Source organism: Felis catus, chromosome E3 (assembly GCF_018350175.1).
Source record: "Felis catus isolate Fca126 chromosome E3, F.catus_Fca126_mat1.0, whole genome shotgun sequence".
Taxonomy (NCBI): Eukaryota; Metazoa; Chordata; class Mammalia; order Carnivora; family Felidae; genus Felis; species Felis catus.
The window spans coordinates 40,456,847-40,474,953 of NC_058383.1; the positions used below are offsets into that span (position 1 = coordinate 40,456,847).

The following is an 18,107-nucleotide window of genomic DNA, read 5'->3' on the forward strand; positions in this document are numbered from 1 at the left end:
CCAGATGCTCTGGTCACGCACCGCCACCGTGGAGCTGGCCTTGCATTGGGCCTCGTGACTGCTCCTTGGGTTCCTAGGGCCCTGGCAGTCCGGCCACCCTGGCCCGCAGCGGCCACTCCACGGCCAAGCCCACGCCTCAGCCCCCAGGGGCCCATCTAGGCTTGGCTCTCATCCTCAGACCCAAGCACAGTCTGGACCAATGGCTGCTGGGGGCACGTGGGGGTCTCCCCAGCCTGGAACCCCCACCCTTTCACACCCACCTCCTCGCCCGTCCTCTCCTGCCCAAACCACCTTTTGTCCAGCTGTTCTCTTCTCTCTGGTCTGAATCAGCTTGGACCCTCAGATACATCTTCCCTCCTGGAGCTTTCCCCCGTCCAAAGAGGGTGAGTAATTACACTGCTATAAACTGGAAACGCTTCTCAGCAGCAGTGATAGGAGTCAGCAGGTCCAGACTCCCAACTGGAGCCCCCAGCTGTGGTCTGGGCTGCCTGCCTGGTGGCCAGCAGAGAGGCTGAAGCCCTGGGGAGGAGGGTGAACTGTGAGGCTTGCTGGAGCTCACTTCCCCTCCCATTTATCATTTGCCCAAGGTCAAGCACACAGAGGGATGGACAGATAGATGGAAAAACAGACAAATAGAGGGGTAAATGAACATATGGATGGATGGATGGATGGATGGATGGATGGATGGAAGGGGTTGGATGTATGGGTGGATGAACAGAGTTAAAAGGGTCTGAGAAGCAGTGATCTGGGAGGGCAGACAGCCTTCAACTCCCTTCTCTAGGCTCCTAGGGGCTCATGGGAGCAAACCTACCAGTCAAGGGTTAAAACAGCAAACCCTAAATTACCCTAACCCTGACCTTTGAATTTGGTGATGATTCTACAGGTGGGCACATCCCACAGGACCTGAAAGTTTGCCCTGGACTCTTTCTTGCAAGGACTCAGAGGTCATGCAACAACCTCTGTCCAGCGATGCCAAGGGGAAGGACATAGCAGATCTCAATTCCCATCATCTCTGGGACCTGCCTCTGTGTCCAGCTGCAGGGGGCTGAACGGAGTCTGCCAGAGCCAGTGACTATGACTGTATTTGGAAAAAGGCCCAATTGCAGATGTAATTAAGGCTTCCCAGGTGAGGTCCTCCCGGATTACCCAGGATGCACCTTAAACCAGGGTCTTATAGGACACAGAAGAGAGACACAGACCCAGGGGAGGAGGCACAGGTTGGAGCGATGCGGCCACACGCCAAGGACCGCCAAAGATTGCCACCCGCCAACCCAGGGAGCTACCTCCCTCCGCCAGGGCGGTCTGTTCCTTCCGTGTCCACCTGGCAACTGAGGCTGGGCACCTGGCTTCAACTCCTGGCTTCACCTCAGGCCCCTCTCTTGGGTGTCTCCCGCAGACTCTCTGAGCCCCAGGCCCCGGAGGGCTGAGCCTGGAGATGGGGGAGGCCGGGGACGCCCTCTCCACCCTCTCTCGTTCCCGTCTCTACACGCCCCGCCCCTCCTCTGCACCCCACCACGGAGTCACTAGGTTCCCTGTGGTGCAGATGCCTGGGGAAGGGAGTTCTCTTTGCCGCCAGGCCCTTGACTGAGGGCCGTTCTTATCAATGCCATCACTCTGTCCCCGAGCCGTGTGGCCCCTACCCACCGCCCGGAGCCACGGCTTCGGACCCCACCATCCAAATGGCTAAGTGGCCCCGCAGCCCCGCCGAGCAGGTGGCACAGTCCATCCCTCCTCCTCGGCTGAGGCTGGTGCTCGGGTGTCCAGGCTGTGGGAGTAGAGCCCACCGCTCGCCTCCTCCGGACAGACTTCCGTCAACACGGCCCGGGGGACAGGGCCAGACAGGAGCCGGACACGGCTGCATTTCGAGCGGGCCTCCGGGGCGGCTGAGAGTGCGGGTGACCCCTACGTCACCCTGGGCACAGTGCTGGAAGGCAGACCCCGGCCCGGCCCGCCGTGGGGGAGCCCGCCGTCCCCCCAGGATGCCCTCTGAGCTCCCCCAGGCCTCCCGGGCCTCCCCACCCTCTGAGGTCATTTTCCACCCGGCCCACGCCCGCTGGAAAAACAGACCAGGACAATCTCGTTGCCAAGCCAGGGGGGCCGCCGGGTGGGGGGCGGTGGGAACCTGACCAGGCGGCAATTTAAAACAGGAGGGGCCGCTCAGCCGCCGCCCAGGGAGTGGGCTGTCGGGGCCAAGCTGGGCGCCCCTCAGGAGGCCCCGTCTAGGCCAAGAGGACCCGAGAGGGTGGGGGGAGCCAAGGTCTGGAGCGGCCCGGCAGACGCTGCCAGGGGCGCGGGGGTGACGCCCAGGCCCTCACGCGCCCCCACTCTCACCCGGCCTGCGTCACAGGGCCCAGCGGAGTATGGACACGCTCAGACCCGACGGCCCAGATCCCGTCCAGCCGTGTGGACAGACCCCGGTGGACCAAGCGGCCTCCTGTCCCGTGGCGAACCGCCCCCCCAAGCCTGGAGACCAGAAGTCAGAGGCCGCACTCCCTCCTGGGGCCCCGGGGGAGGGGTGAGGGTCCCTCCCGCCCATCCAGCTTCGAATGTGGCCGACACCCTCAGCCTGTGGCCTCATCCCCCCGGCCTCTGCCTCCACGCCTTCCTTTCCTCTTCTTGTGACAAAGCCGATCTCTGTACTTAGGGTCTGCCCCACTCCGTCCGATCACACAGTGACATCTGCCAAGACCCTATTTCCAGGGTCACTTTCTGAGGTTCTGAGTAGCCATGAACTTTGCAGAGACCCTGCCCAGCATCCCAGGAGGTGAAGGGAAGGCTGGCGTCAGGAAACCGTCGGCAACGCCTGACGGGCGGGCTGGTGGCGTCCGGGGTCCTGCGTCCAGACCAAGGATGCAAAAAGGGGGCAGGGGGCCGCTGGACACCCCGGGGCAGGCGTGGATGGAGGGAGAGAGGCCCTCTCCCTGGGGCACACGGCCGGGCTCAGGAGATGCTCCTGGGGTGACTGGGAGGCGGCCGGGGCGGGGGGCGGTCAGAAGGGAGAAGCCCCGGGGGAGAAGCTGGGATGGCAGGACCCAGCAGGTGAGGGGCCCACGTGCCAGCCCAGAGGGGAGCCTGGGGGACCTGGGGTTAGAGGCGACCGTGCTTGGGGCCAGGCGTGTGACGGGGGGGACCCGGTGGCCACAGTGCCAAGCGGAGACAACCACACCCACCCTCCCGGCAGCCAGCCTCCCCTGGCCTGTCGGGAAGGGGGTCGCCGAGGGTCTGCGGAGAAGGCAGCTGCATTTGGGGGGCAATAGCTGTGCCTCAGGCAGGAAGGGGGGGAGGGGGAGGCGCACAGACTTCCTTCCTGGGCGGAGACGTTGATGCGTCTCAGACTGTGGAGCGGGGGTCCCGGCCTCCCTGGACCGGTGCAGAGCACTCCCCGGGCTCGCGGTCCACGGGCTCCGGAGGAAGAAGGGCCATCTGTTTTCTGTCGGGTGGATAGTCTGGGGCTGCGGCTCACGCGGCGGGCGGGGGGCCCACCGCTCCAGGTGGGGTGCCTGCGAGCCCCCCAGCTGTCCCCCAACATGCGGAAATGGGAACATGACCACAGCAGCTCGGCTGGCCAAGGCTGTCTGTATTGTCCTCGCTAAACCCCACGGGGCAAGGAGGCCAAGCCTTCCAGAAGGTTCCAGGTTTGCCCCCTGGGAGAGCAGGGGGGCAGCAAGGTCCCCCTGATTTCCTGCGCCGGCCCCTCTGCAGACCAGTCGTTGGCCTTGGTCGGGGTCTCTCACGGAGGCTCCTGTTCTCTCCCCCCACGTCGCTGGGAGAAAGGCCCCCCTCAGGCTCGAGAGGCCGGCGCCTCGTCCAGAGGGGGGCTGTGGGCCCCACGCAGGGCCCCTGCTTCCACGACGGAGAGCCCACGGCACGGCCCTTCGGTGCACTGGTTTCCAACCCCAGGCCCCCAGGAAGGGGCTGTGCTCTTGTGCTCAGTGGCTCCGTAACCCGCCCGCGAGTTCAGGCCTGGGGAGGCCCAGAGGTCCGGATGCGGACAGGTGAGGGCCGCACGTATGCGGGGGGGGGGGGGGGAGCCCTCCTCAGGGCAGGTGTGTTTCCTTCCTCGGTGCGTAAAACACACACGACTCGGAATGTCCTATTTTAACCACTGCTCGGCGCACAGCTCCGCGGTGGTAAGCACGTTCCCGCTGTTACGGGGCCAGCCCTTGTCAATCCTCCCAAATCGGACCCCTGACCCAGCGCCTCCAACGTAGTGACCTCGCAGCGCGTGCTGAGTGCAGGAAGTATCGATGAGACGCTTGACAACGTTAAACGGTTCTCACGGGCCAGAAATTCACCCATTTGAAGCGCTCACCCGAAGGGCTTCCAGCATCCTCACAGGTACACGCGACCACCCCACGGTAGCGTTTAGAAGATTCCCGTCCCCGCGGAGAGAAGCAGCCCGCTAGCCCCATGGCCCTCTCCTCTCCCCCAGGCTGACCCCACTGGCCTCTGTCGCAGAGGGACAGGCGCGAGGTCCGCGTGGGGGTAGCGTGATGTGCCCCTGTCTGGATGGACACGTGACACCCCTTCTCAGTCTGGGACACCCCGTCTGGGTGGCCCGGGGCGGCTGGTGAGTGCAGGGCCCGAGGGCGTGGGCCCTGCCAGCCCCAGCACGCCCACAGCCCGCCACCACCGCGCCTTGAGGAAATCGCACAGAACGAGGAAAAGTGAAGGGCTCCGACCTCTTTCAATGTTTGTTTATTTTTGAGAGAGAGAGAAAGAGACAGAGCAGGAGCGGGGGAGGGGCAGAGAGCGAGGGAGACCCAGAATCGGAAGCGGGCTCCAGGCTCCGAGCCGTCAGCACAGAGCCCGACGCGGGGCTCGGACTCACGGACCGCGAGATCGTGACCTGAGCCGAAGTCGGACGCTTGGCTGACTGAGCCACCCGGGCGCCCGCGGCCTCTGACTTTTCACAAAGAAAGAAAGGAGGTGATCCTCTGAAAAAGGATCCTTGTGTCTGGTTCTCTCACAAAGCGAGCTCAAATGTTTGGGAGAAGTTGGGAGGGAAACTGACCGCCGCAGGCCTGCTCTGAAGGGGCCAGCGGCCAGCAGCCATTGTCCTGCTCCCCAGACACGCGGACGCCCTGCCCCCAGCTTCCCTTGCCACCCTCGCCTGCCCACCTCCCGCTCCGAAGGCGTCTTCTGTGCCCGGCGGGGGCCGTCTCCACGGCAACACGGCTCAGTGACGGCGGGGGGAAGGTGGCCTTCTCAGGGGTATCAGGCGTCCGGGCCTGTGACCTGCGTCCAGCTGGGCCTCACCCGATGGGCTCGTTTTAGCCGCCGGATGCCATCATCTGCTCTGGCTGCCCTGCCGGGAAGCAAAGACACAGCGGGAGTCACTTCTCCCCCAAGAGCGGCTGACGGCCACGTTGGGACCCCCGCCCCGGGCCCCTGCACTCGGGTCACCGCGGTGCCCTCAACCGTGCGCACGGCCAGCCGAGACGGCTGTCCTTCTGGCCTGTGGACCCTGCCCCCCATTCACAGGAGGGGACACTGAGGCACAGCGATAGGCCACTTGTCGCCCGGCTGGGGTTCTCCGACTCCTGATTAACGTCAGTGGTGACAGCACTTAGCTCGTGCTGTGCCTTGATCCCAAACCCCACCTGCGCATCCTGGCGCTTCCAGCTCCGGAAGGGCAGATCTCCGCCCAGCATCTGCCCTCCTCGGGGCAGCGACAGAGAAGCTAACTGCAGCCCAGGACGCGCTGTGGGGCGGAGCGGACTTCCACACAGAGGCCCGGCCTTCCTCCGAGGCTGTCTCCGTCCAGGGCCCCTCCAGGTGACGTCCAGCTGGCCCGTGGCCCACATTCTGGGGGGGAAATTCGGGCAAAGACAACGCTGGTGCCTCGCGGCCTGATCACCCACATACAAATGTCATCCCAGCACGTGTCCATCACGCCGGATCCCAGGCGGGCTGTGGACAACTGATGTAGCTATCGCCTTTTACAGATCAAGAGACAGAGGCTCAGGGCCCAGGCCCCTGGTCCGGGGTCTCGCCAGCTTGGTGGGGCGAGGCTGCCCCCAGACCCGGGCTTCAGTCCCCCCTGCCTCCCTCATTAACTTTTCTAACGAGAGCATCCCTCGTGCACAGTGCCTCTTGCACACGCGGCGATCACGCAGCATCTTCTGCCCTCCGTGAGGGTAGGCGCCCACTTCTCAGGGGTGAAGACTGAGGCACAGAGACAGAAGGGACCCACTGAAGACAGCACCGGCCACCTCCCCGTGTTGGGCCTGGATTCCTACGCTGCGGTGAGGGGTTCGAAGGTGAGGAAACAGGCTCGGGGAGAGGGCATGGCTCCTCCCCTGTCCGTTCCCCCAGAGCCCCTCAGGCTGAGGCTCCAGAAGTCCCTGTACGGCGCACCCTGCGTTTGTCCCCTGCATCTCGGCCGCCAGGCCATCCTGTCGGAAGCTGGGCCGCCGTGCTGGGTCAGGAGCTCGAGCCCCACGTACGGGGCTGAGGGAGGAACAAGAAGAGACTATTCCGAGAGGCCCTCCCGCTCCAGACGCCCCTTGGGGAGGGGCTCCGGGACGCCCCCAGATGCATCGTGTCCCCCAGGAAGCAAGAGCACCATCTCTGGCCTGGCGTGTCCCCACGGCGGTCCCTCCTGCCCCCGGGGAAGCCGCCTGGGCACCCACTGTGCGTCCTCGCCCCTGGCCCGGGCAGAGGGGAAGTCGGGCACCCATGAGTCACCCCAGGGAAGTCCAGCCTGTGTGTCCAGCCGGGAGGGGCCTCCGCGCTGTGTGTGCTCTCACCGCAAGCGGAAGAAATGTCCTCCCGCAAAGGTACCGCGGCCACTTGCCAAGTGGATTCCAAGGGTATTTTCCAGGCAAATCAGGAAGTGAACTCAGCTCCTCATCCAGCCTCCTGGGAGGGGTTCCTGGGGAGGAACCACACACCCTTCCCTGACCCTGAGCCCCTGGGACCCAGGCCCCGTGGCCCCGTGGCCAGGCGCCCAGCGCCCGTTCCCAGGGGGGAAGGAGCCAGAGCTGAGGCTGCCACAAGCTGACCGGGGGGTTGGATTGTCCGTCAGACCCAGGGGGTGCACAGAGACCCTGACTCTGGGGGGCGGGAGTCAGAGGCAACCAGCTCCCACTGGGAGGGAAGACGGTGGGGGCGCTGACTGAGGGGGCCTGGCCAGCGTGGGGCACCTTCTGGGACCAGGACAAGCTGCCTCAAGCCTCCTGATGCAGATCTGGGGGGCTTGAAGCCCTCAGGGCAGCCATCGGTCACCGGAGGCCATCCCTGCGGCACAGGATGCTGTCGCCAGAACCCCTGCACGAGCCCTGCATTCCAGCCAGGAAAACCCCAGTTCCGTCACCTTGCTGGGGAATTCACCCAGAAGGAGAAGTTTACTAAGTTCACCTGAAACCCCCGGGAAAGGTCACGGCCAGGTGAGGCACCAGCCCTTCCAGCCCAGGTGCCTCAACGGCCCCGGGGGCAAAGACACCCGTGGAAATTGGGGGAGCCCCCGATGCCCCGGCTCGGAGGCAAATCCTGGGGTCCCAGCAGCAGAGCCCAGTTTTCCCTCTGGGTTCAGGGAGACACCAGGTCACATATGGCCCAGTTCCACCCCGTGAGCGAGGCTGGAGGAGGTGGCTGGCCCACCCAGCACCCCCGCTGCCCATGGCCTGGGCCAGTCGCCTAGCCTCCCCGAGCCCCCAGCTCACCGGGCCTCCCCCACCTCGGGGGCAGGCTGCTAGGTCGGCCCTCCGTGCTCCAGCGCCCGCACTGGCTGCGGAGGCTGCCAGCAGTGTTAACCTCTCGGCTCCGGCTGGAAGCGGGCGTCCGCGTCTGGCCCCAAACAGCACGGGGACGGCTGGGGGTCGCCGGAGTCTTGGAGAACCGATAATGCCACCGCCTCAGGACGACCCCGCCAGGCGGGCTGCAGTGGGGCCAGAGTTCAAGCTCATTAGCACACGCAGAACTGCAGTCCAAGGAGGCCCTCCCGCTCTGACCTCTCCACCTCTGTCTTCCGCTTGCGAATGGGTCGCCCGCCGGCCCTCCCCGCTCGGGTCGCTGTGACGCCACCAAGCCCTGGCTCCCCCCGCACCCACGAGCAGCGCCCCTTCCCAGCTCTGTGGTCCCCTACGGGCGGCGGGGGGACAGCAAGAAGGAGGCCGGCATCTGGGCTCCCCAGCCCTCTGCGCCCACATGCCTCGCCTGCGGAGCCCCCTCCCCGAGACATGATGCCGTCAGGCCCTGCGGTGGGAAGGAGGCATGTGCACACAGACCCTCAGCCTGCCTGGCCCCCGACACCACCAGCTCGTGTGTTCGTGCACCCCGACACACGGACGCGCCCGCTTTGTGCGCGCTGAGCGTGGGGCTGGAAATGCCGTCGGAGGGCATTCCTGTGCTTCCGGCCAGTGCTGGCACAGAGCTGGCCACCCGGGCCCCTGACGTCCGGGAGGCGTGTGGAGGCCTGGCAGGATAGACACCGTGCCACTGCCTTTTCCCCAACGTGGGCCTGTGGCTCTGACACGGCCACTGCCCCTCGGCGGGGCCGGCACCTGGCTGCGTGGGGTTCCTGTGCGCAGACAGGATAAGCCCCAAGCCCCCAGCCCGGTGCCCGGCCCAAGTCCCCGGGGCCTCGGGGCACATGGACGAGCCACCGTGGCCCCGGGGGGGCCTCCGGGACGACTGGTCGCGGACAGCTGCTCCCACACCCCCTTGGCTGTGTCTGCACGGCGGGCCCTCACTCGAACCGGGAAGGTTCCACGACTCAGCTCCATGGTGGCCTCGCTGGGTCCTCACACACCTGGACCGCAGGTGAGCCTGAGGACCCGCGCCTTTCACCATACGTCACCTCTGCCGCCTGCTGGCCAGACAGCCGGGAGCGTCCCAGCGGGCCCACAAAGACTGACCATGCCTCCAGAAATCCCGAACCAGCCGTTACAGAGCCGGAGGCCAGGCCCGCGCGGGATGGGCGACCGCACGGGACAGCTGCACGAACGAGGCGCCAGCGCGGACGTGGCCCGCAGTGACCCTGCCGTGGGCCCGGCTGGGCCGCCGTCGGTGCGCGTGGGGGCCCCAGGCACCGGAGAGCCAGCCCCGGCCGCCCTGCCTGGGAGCCGTCCCCTGCTTGCTGGTCTGCGGCCGACTTAACCCACACTAATTGGATCCCGCCTCGGTGCTGAAAGCTCTCCGTGCCTGCCGGCCTGCTGCTGGTTTCGCACAGAATTTTAATTGTTTCCAAATTAATCCTCCGACTGGAGTGAGCTCAGCGCAGATAAGCCGGTCACAGGGAGGGGAGCAGCCGCCTTCCCATCCTCCCGGCCCAGAGCTGGCCGCCCCTCCGGGGGCGTGGGGAGGCCGAGCCTGGAGCCTCGGACATGACGTGATCACCGAGAAATGTCCAGCGCCTGCTCCCGCTCTCCCGCCTCCGAGAGTGCGGCCGGGTGCTCTCCTTCTGTGTGCTCTTGGCTCGGCTGCTTCCCTAATCCCATTTTCGCCAGTTTCTATCCAATTTAATACAGCTTCTGTAAGTCAACATTAATTACCCTGTGTGCGTCCAGCCCCGCATTCTGCCGCTCTTTGCTCACTGTCCAGTATCTGGGCTCCAAGGGCGGGGGGCTTTCGGCCCCACTTCCACACCAAGGAGCCCCCACCGTGCCGAAGGAGCAAGGTCCCAGCCCGGCAACGTGAAGGACCAGCCTCTTCCGCCAGGAAGTCTTCCCTGATTGCCTTGGCCTCCCTCAGCTTCGAAGACAACTATGGTCTGTGCCAACGCTGAGCACATCCTGCCCGCCACCCTGCTCATGAAGGGCTCGGGCACCTTGCAAAATGTATCCCTTGCACTTGGATAAAAATGAATAAAGATTCCAAAAGCATAAGCAATAAAAGAAAAAATAGATACATTAGATTTCACCAGAGTTAAAAAGTTTCGTCCTTCAAAAGACACCGCCAAGACGGTGAGAAGACAGCCCACAGAATGGGAGAAGATATTTGCAAATCACCTGTCTGATAAAAGACCAGTGTCCAGAATATGTAAAGACCCCTTACGACTCACCACCAAAAGATAAACCATCTTATTTTTAAAAATGGGCAAAAGATCTGAACAGGCATTTCACCACCAAAGGAGATACACAAACGGCCAATCAGCACATGGGAAGATCTCCACGTCACTGGCCGTCAGAGGACGCACAGCAAACCCGCCGAGAGGTGCCACTCCACGCCCACCACGGCCACGGTCCACCAACAAGCCAACCAGCATTGGCGAGGACGTGGGATGTGGGACCCCGTGCGTGGCTGGTGTGGCCACGGCAGAAAAGAGCTGGGTGTTTGCCCAGAAGGTTACACGCAGAATCACCTGGTGACCCAGCGCGTCCTGGGTAAACACCAGGGACAATTGCAAACAGTTGTCCGCACAGAAACACGCACCAATGTTCACGGCTCTGCTCACAGGAGCCCAGGGTGGAAACAACCCAACTGTCCCTCAGCAGACGGACGGATAAATGAAATTCGGTCCATCCACTCGATGGAATAATGTTCGGCCATGAAGAGGAAAGGGCGCTTGGTGACACGACCGGATACAAAGACACACGCTGTGTGGTTGCACCTACGTGTCCAGACACAGAGAGCGGGTCACTGGTTGTGCAGAGCAGGGACGAGGGCGCGACGACTGAGGGTGACGCATGTGTGACAATTCCAGACGCCATTGAACTGCACGCTTTAAAACAGCAAATCTTACAGTATGTGCAGGGTATCTAAGAAGAGGGAAACAAAAATGAGTATTCAAAAGAGGCGAATAGGGGCGCCTGGGTGGCTCAGCCGGTTAGGCAGCCGACTTCGGCTCAGGTCATGATCTCGCGGTCCATGAGTTCGAGCCCCGCGTCGGGCTCTGTGCTGACGGCTCGGGTCCTGGAGCCTGTTTCAGATTCTGTGTCTCCCTCTCTCTCTGACCCTCCCCCATTCATGCTCTGTCTCTCTCTGTCTCAAAAATAAAATAACAACGTTAAAAAAAAAATTAAAAGAGGAGAATAAGGTGTGAAAAGGGAAGAAGAAATCCCAGAGGTCCCGAGAGTGCCCGGCCGCAGGCGGAGCGCTGGCGGAAGGTCACGGTAACACTGGCGCTGGCTCCCACCTGCTGCGCCGCGCACATCCGGGACGTGAACAGGAGGTGGGCCCAAGGTCACCGGCAGGCACACGGCAGAGCCCCGAGGGGTGGGGGCAGAGTGGGGGGCGTCCCCGTGGGGTGACGCTCAGCAGGCCCAGCCGGGCGGCCCTGTAGACAGAGGGGAGATGGGGGGGCCGCCCCGCGGGACGACTCGGGGCTCATCCCACAGGGACGCGGCTCCCTGACTCAAGTTTGAAGAGTGTTTCCGTGATTTTGTGAAATGGGTTTAGAGCTTGTTGATGGCCTGGATGGGGGGCCCTTGAACCTGCAAGCGGTCAACCCGGTTCACACGGAAGCAAACCCGCGCTGGGGGTTTGAACAAACTCTCCCCAGTCCCGTGGCCAACGCCACTTGGAGGCCTCAGAGCCGCCAGCTTGGGGTGCGGACCCAACTTTCTGGGCGTGGATGGAGCTCCCCTGCAGCCTGCATCTTGCTTGACTTTTCTTTCTAGAAACTTCTGCACTGGGATTCTTACACATCCAGCATCACAAGGAGCCCACAGGCGATGTGCCAGCCCGGGGCCTCCCAGGTGGAGTCCTGACACTCGAAGGTCCTGAGGCCCCTTCCCAGAGGGAGAGACGTTGCTGGCTGTACCCAGCTCCCCTCTGCTGAGGGGATGCACAGAACTTACCCACCAGCTGAACCCTGGCCCCGCGGTGACCACACTTGGAGCTTAGACAGATGGTCAGCTCTGGCCTCTGATGGCAGCGCTCCTAACAGCTCCCCACCCCGCCCCCCAGCCTGAGAATGGGGAGCCCCAGGGCAAATGGAAGTTCAGGGGACTCCCCCAAAGTGCTGGGAGGCTATGCCTCAGGCCTCGGCCCTGTGCCGGGGAGGGGCTGCACGAGACACCACTCTTGGCCTGAGTGCAGGCTCTGGGCGTGAGCACGGGTCTCCAGGGCTCAGCTGGGGGAGAAGGAGGCAGTTCTGACGGTACCGAGGCCCGTGGACTGTGCCCTGAGGGCACAGAGGGCACAGAGGACAGGGGCTGGGGGTCCTGCCACTTGGGGGGCGTGGCGTCCTGCGGCAGACGGCTTGAGTTCTCTAGTCAGCTGAGCAAGCTGGGTTCACCCGGGTCATCCGGTTGCTCCCAGGGCCATCAGGGGACCCTCAGAGCAGAGGAGGGGCCAGGGAGACACGGTGGCGGGGGGGGGGGGGGCGGAGGGGGGACCCGGTCCCGGAGGAGGCGGTGTCTCCAGAAGCTGGAAAAGGCAGGACACAGGATCCTCCCCTGGAGCCTCCAGGAGCCAGTGCCGCCCACACCTTGACCTTGGCCCCAGGAGACCCGTGGACTGTAAGGGAGCACGATGTCGCGGTTTTAAGGCACTGGGTTTGCGGGGATTTGTTACAGGAGTGGTCGGAAACTAAGACGCTCTCGTCTCCCCACACTCCCCAGGAACGTGTGGCCAGAGCCCCAGGCCACGGTGTGCATCCAGGAAAACAGCCACGGAAGGTTCCACAGAGGGGCCGGAGGGGCCACGCGCCCTGCTTGCCGCGCCCTGATGGACAGCTGGCTCCGACCAGGTGCCCAGAGCTCTGAGGCTGCCTGTCCACTGTGGCCCGAGGCCCAAGGGCTCATGGGGGGCCTGCGGGACCTCAACAGGGCTAGACGAGCCTGCCGGCCCCACGCCAGGCCCTGGAGGCAGCTGTCCTCCGCTGACCCTGGGCAGCAGATGTGGCCGCAGGCAGTGGGCCCGGACCCGGCACAGTCCGCCCCAGAGCTGTGTCCGCGAGTGCAACCACGGCGTCCTCTCAGGCGCCGGGACGGGCTGGGGTCGTGCCTTCACCGAACACTGCCCTCCAGCCTGTGCTGCGCTCCATACAACCCCAGCGCTCAGCTGGGGAGACTGAGGCTAAAAGGGGCCAGCAGTCACCAGCTCGAGGCTCACACCGGGACCCGGCCCTGCAGGGACGGCTCGCCCACTCAGTTCTGCGGACAAAACGCAGGGAGGGACCAAGAGGGGACTGGGACACCCACCCAGCCTGGACCCAGACCCCCACCTGCACCTCTCCCTGGAGCCAGGAGGCCGCTGAGGAGAACTGTGCGTGGTGGGTGCCGGGACCATAAATCACAGCCACGTCCACAGTGTCAGGCCCGGAGGGATCCAGGCTCCTGGCTGGTTTCCTCCCTCGGGCCGCTGTGACCCCCACCTGGCGGCCCAGCTGGGTGCATCCCCTGGGCCCACACCTCATCAGGTGAAAACCGGCTCTCCTGGGGGCCCTGAGGGCCCTGCAGGGTGGACGGGTCCCTCAAACCAGCCACTGTCCAATTCTCACCCCAGAGCCCTCCTGGGTCACCAGGAGAAACCAAGACCAGAGAGGTACAGAGGCCCCCCGGGGCCTCAAAGCTGCTCAGAGCTCGAGCTGACCCCAGACCCAGCGCCCTGCCTCCGGGCACAACGGCCCCAGAGCCCAGGGCACGGTAGGCGCCACCTGTCAGACGCAGGTGCGGTAGGGGACTTCTTGCCAGCTGCAGCCCCCCACCCCTAGCCGGCGGGACCCCTGCTGAGTCTGGACACCCCCCCCCGCCCCCCCCCCAGCTCCAGGCCAGCTCCACCCACAGCTACAGGTCCTCAGCAAAGATGGGGCTGTGCTGGGCTGCCCGGAGCTTGGAACAGCCTGGGAGCAGTGCTGAGGTGGCCCAGACGCCGAGAGGGGAGTGGGGGGCCTGTGGCATTCTGGGCAGGAAGAGCAGGCGCCCCGCTGCTGGCCCGCACCTGTGCCAGAGGCAGATTAGCGGGCAGGAAGGACAAGTAGGAGCTGAGCGTGCTGATCTGTGGCCCACACGTGCGCCTGTGCGCGTCCCCACGCGTGTCGCTGCCGTGTTCCCTGAGCGTGCAAGCAGCTGCTTGGCTATCGAATCGCCTCGGGGAAAGGCAGACAGATGCTGCCTGGCGGTGCCAGGGTAACGCTCACCTTCCTGGGGACGTGACGGCCACCACAGAGCCCCGAGGACCGATTTTCCACCCGAGTTCACCTTCTTCCCCTGTTCCTCCAAGCGCGGCCCCCATTGGGGAGTTGCCCGGGCTGTCCCCCTCCCGCCTGCCGGTGAGGGGCTCCGGGCTGTGCGCAAGATGAGGGCGGACGCGAGCGTGGTCCCGATCACCCAGAAATGGGGCCCCCGGAGGTCCTCAGGGGCCTCGGAGGAGAATCTCTCTTGGCCCCAGGTCTGTGTTCTCCCCGCGTGTCCGGGGAAGAGGGCCCCACGAGCGCTGGAAACCTGCCGCGGGAAGACTCCCTTTGAAACAGACTTGAGGGGCTCCTGGCGTCTGACTTCGGCTCAGCTCACGATCTCACGGTTCGCGAGTTCAAGCCCCGCGTCGGGCTCTGTGCTGACAGTTCTCAACCATGGGGCCCGCTTACAGGCAGTGCTGTAAACATCCCCCTTGAGCGCGGGCACCTGGCACTCGGTGTGGGCACCGCTACATACGCGTCTGAGGGGGAAGTCAGGTTAATAGGCTTTTTCGCCCCTACTGCGCGCCTAGCTCTGTGCGGCCGGCTGAGTGGGTTCAAGCAGAGAAGACACAGGTGCCTGTCGCCCCAGAGGTGCAACCCCATTGGGGAAAGGCGGGCCACTGGGTTGTCCGACCCAAGGCGGGAGGAGGATTAGGCCACCGGCCAGCGGGGAGGGGGGGTGGGGTCATGCACCGGCCTCACAGACACCTGACCCAGCCACGGCGCCTAGCTCCTTCCCTCAGGGCCCCTAGCCCCCTGAGCACCCACCTCCCCCCCTAGGGCTTCTCCCCAGCTTCTCCCTCCGCCCTCCGGGACAGACACACGTGGGAGCCACCCGCACGGGACAGGACGGGCCTTGGATGTGGGTGGAGACCGTCGGGGAGCCCGCAGTGGAGGGCGGACTGGAGGCATGTGGTCGAGAAGAGCAGGGCTGGCAAGAGCGGCAGCCGTAGGAGACTGTAAGACCAGGGTCCAGTAACCAAGACCCCCAGACGGGGGCTTCGAATGACAGCAACTTACTCTATCCATGTTCAAGAGGCAGGAGGGTCTAAACCCGCTGTCAGCTGCATCTCTCCGGCCTCTGTCCTCAGTCCCCTGTGACTTTTCCATGGCCCCTTGGGGGCTCTGACAGCTGCTGCCCATGGGGCGGAACCTGCTGCCTATGGGGTGGAGCCTGGTGCCCATGGGGGAGGGGCCTGGTGCCTGTGGGGCGGGGCCTGGTGCCCCTGGGGGCGGAGCCTGGTGCCATGGGGCGGGGCCTGGTGCCATGGGGGCGGGGCCTGTGCCTATGGGGCAGAGCCTGTACCCATGGGGGAGGAGCCCGGTGCCTGTGGGGCGGGGCCTGGTGCCCCTGGGGGCGGGGCCTGTGCCTATGGGGCAGAGCCTGTATCCATGGAGGCAGAGTCTGGAACCTACAGGGCAGGGCCTGCTACCCATGGCTCTAGTCTGCTCATTGCCCGATATTTCTGGGATCCGTCTTCAGAGCCAGACTGGGACAAACTGGGCTCTTGCCATCTCCCCTTGACGCCCAGAAACCAGTAAGGCTATAAGGCCAGTAAGGCCAGAGCCTGTGAACGCTGGCCTCACCTGTCTGCGTTCCTCTTCCTTTGAGGAACTCTGTGAGGGCTCTGTTGCCAATGGAAGGGGCCACGGGGACACACAGGTGGTCCCCACATGGAAACACCCTTGGCCTAACAGAGCCTTTGAAACTGCCCGTGGCCTGTATGCTCATGCCCCACATTTGGTGGTGCCTGCCTGGTTCCCTCCCTGCCACCACCCGTGGGATTGCTGTAGGCCTCCTGGTTTCAGGGTCACAGCCCTGGCATGTTTCCACAGGGTGTCCCCCACCCCTTGCTGGCGGGCAGTGTATTTAACACAGGGTTACCTCTGTCTGGCCCCCGGCACCTTGCGTTTACAGCCAGAGGGTCCTCCGAGGCCCCTCTGCATCACGGATGCCTCTTACTGGCCTTCTTGTGGCCTCGACTTAGAGACCCTGGATGCCCCCTCCCCCAGGGAGGCCCATGGGCAACAGGGGCATTGCCAGGGGCATTGGAGCACCTGGAGGAGTGTGACAGGAGCCGAGCCCGGCTGGCCAACAGCTGAGCCTGAGGTGCCAGCCAGGACCCCCACCCCTGTACCCTCACTTTCCTGATGGGTGTCCTGCCCGCTTGTCCAAGAGCTCCCCACAGGCCACATCCTCATCGTCCCGGCCATGGGCATGTGACCTCCACGGTGTTCCAGAAGGACAGAGGCTCAGACAACTGTAGCAGCCACTGGGGCCGCCCTGGGCCAACCTCACGCCAACATCTGTCTCGGTGCGCAAAGGCCTTCCCGTGGGCATTCTCCGAGCCCGGCTCTGGGGGTGCTGGTCCAGCCTGGCCCGTCAGGAGCCTCCCGGCACGGCCCCCTCTCCCCATCTGGTCAGCCCCTGTTCCAGCGCTCAGCCAAACCTCCAACTGCCTAGTTCCCCAGAGCGCCTGGGGGGCCCCTCCCACCCACAGGCCCCTGTGGACCTGGCTGTGCACCGGGGAGCTCACCCCTCTGGGCCTCAAGTGTAGGGGCCACAACCGGGCGCTGCACTGGGTTCAGGAGCGTGCCCCCATATTCGTGTCCACTGGAACCACAGAATGTGGCCTCACCGGGAAACGGTCTTCACAGGCGTAATGAGGCCATCCCGGATTTAGGTGGATTTGAATCTAATGTTTCAGGTCCTTGTCAGAAGGGAGACGCAGACAAGCAGAGGGAAGACAGCCTCTAGAACGGGGAGAGGACAGCTTGCTGTTGTTTCAGCTGCCCCATTTGTGTGGAATGATTACGGTGGCCCCAGGACACTGACACAGGCCCCTCGTTAATGCCCTGTGCCGGGAGGTAGGGGCAAGGGCGGGGCGCCGGCCAGGACCTGCCAGCTGTGGATGGGGACGGGTGCACTGGGTGACAGGGTCCGCGGGACCCAGGCTGGAGGTCCCTGCTGAGAGTCTGCGGCCTCCGGAGGGTGGGTCCAGGAGACGGTGCAGAGCGTCGAGGGCCTCTCCCCCCAGGGCCCCAGGGAAGGAGGCAGGAGGGAGTTACAGCCGCTAGGTTTCCATCAGGGCCCAGAAGTTCCTGCGGCAGCTGGAGGAGGATGTGGAGGCCCGGGGGAGGGGGGCTGCCCCCCAGCTTTGCGCCTGGGCCAGAAGGGTGTCCCCGGGCCAGGCTCTGGTTACCTGGCCTGGCACCCGTGCTCGCGGCTACCGGCGCGTCCGTCCTGCTGGCGTCCACACCCTCCTCCCGCTGCTGGACGCCCCGAGAGTTATTTCAGGCGCCTGCCGGAGACTCGGCCCGTCTGGCCAGACAGGGGCACGGCCCCCGCCCACCGGGCCCTCCCTGCCAGGCCACCCTGGCCCTGCCTGCCCGTGATGACTCACGCCCTTGTGGGGCCGCTGGCCGCCTCAGTGCAGGGCAGCCCCCGGGGACTCTGCTCCCCCAGCCCCTGTGGCGAGGAGGCTCTGCCCTACAGAGAGCAGGTCGGGGCCAGGCCTTGGGGGAGCCTCCTTCAGCCCCATAGCAGCCCCCCCCGACGCCCCACCTAAGCATCATCACACGTCTGTTCCCCACTAGGCGTGAGACCCCACCAGGAAGGTCCCCTGGAGGCCTGGGGCGTGATGTGGTGGCTCAGCCCCCCGACCTCTCTGGCCTCCCGGGCCCAGGCTGCTGCCCGGGCACCATGGCGTGTCCCCACTCAGATGGGGGAGATCACAGTGGCACCAGTCCCCCTGGCTGGCCCCCTCGGGGTCTCTACCACCCTCCCCTCTTGGTCCATGGCATCTGCTCTGGGCCAGGGTCTCAAAGCCCCCTTATGACTGGTGATTGAGCAAAGGGCCCAGGGAGCTTTGGGGAGCCACCCCGCCAAGTCTAGAATGCCGGGACAGCCCAGGGGGACGTTTTCTGTGTAGGTGGGGACAGGAGTGACCAGCTCAGGAGGCGACTCACGTCCTGCCCGGGGAGGCCGGCCACTCATGCCACAGGGACAAGAACACCTTCCAAGGTCCTGTGTCACTTG

General features: G+C 64.8%; 1 protein-coding gene across 1 annotated transcript; it reads right to left on the reverse strand.

The window, feature by feature from the left end:
• Window positions 1-4,816: 4,816 nt before the first annotated feature.
• LOC102901851 lies at window positions 4,817-16,409 on the reverse strand. The gene is made up of 7 exons (XM_045047654.1): window positions 16,213-16,409; window positions 14,477-14,547; window positions 8,862-9,216; window positions 7,668-7,882; window positions 6,753-6,877; window positions 5,604-5,808; window positions 4,817-5,308 (listed from the first exon to the last, which is right to left on the reverse strand). Exons 1-7 carry the CDS (start codon window positions 16,407-16,409, stop codon window positions 5,274-5,276), a joined length of 1,203 nt encoding a protein of 400 aa, XP_044903589.1. The 3' UTR covers window positions 4,817-5,273.
• Between the last annotated feature and the right edge of the window lie 1,698 nt (window positions 16,410-18,107).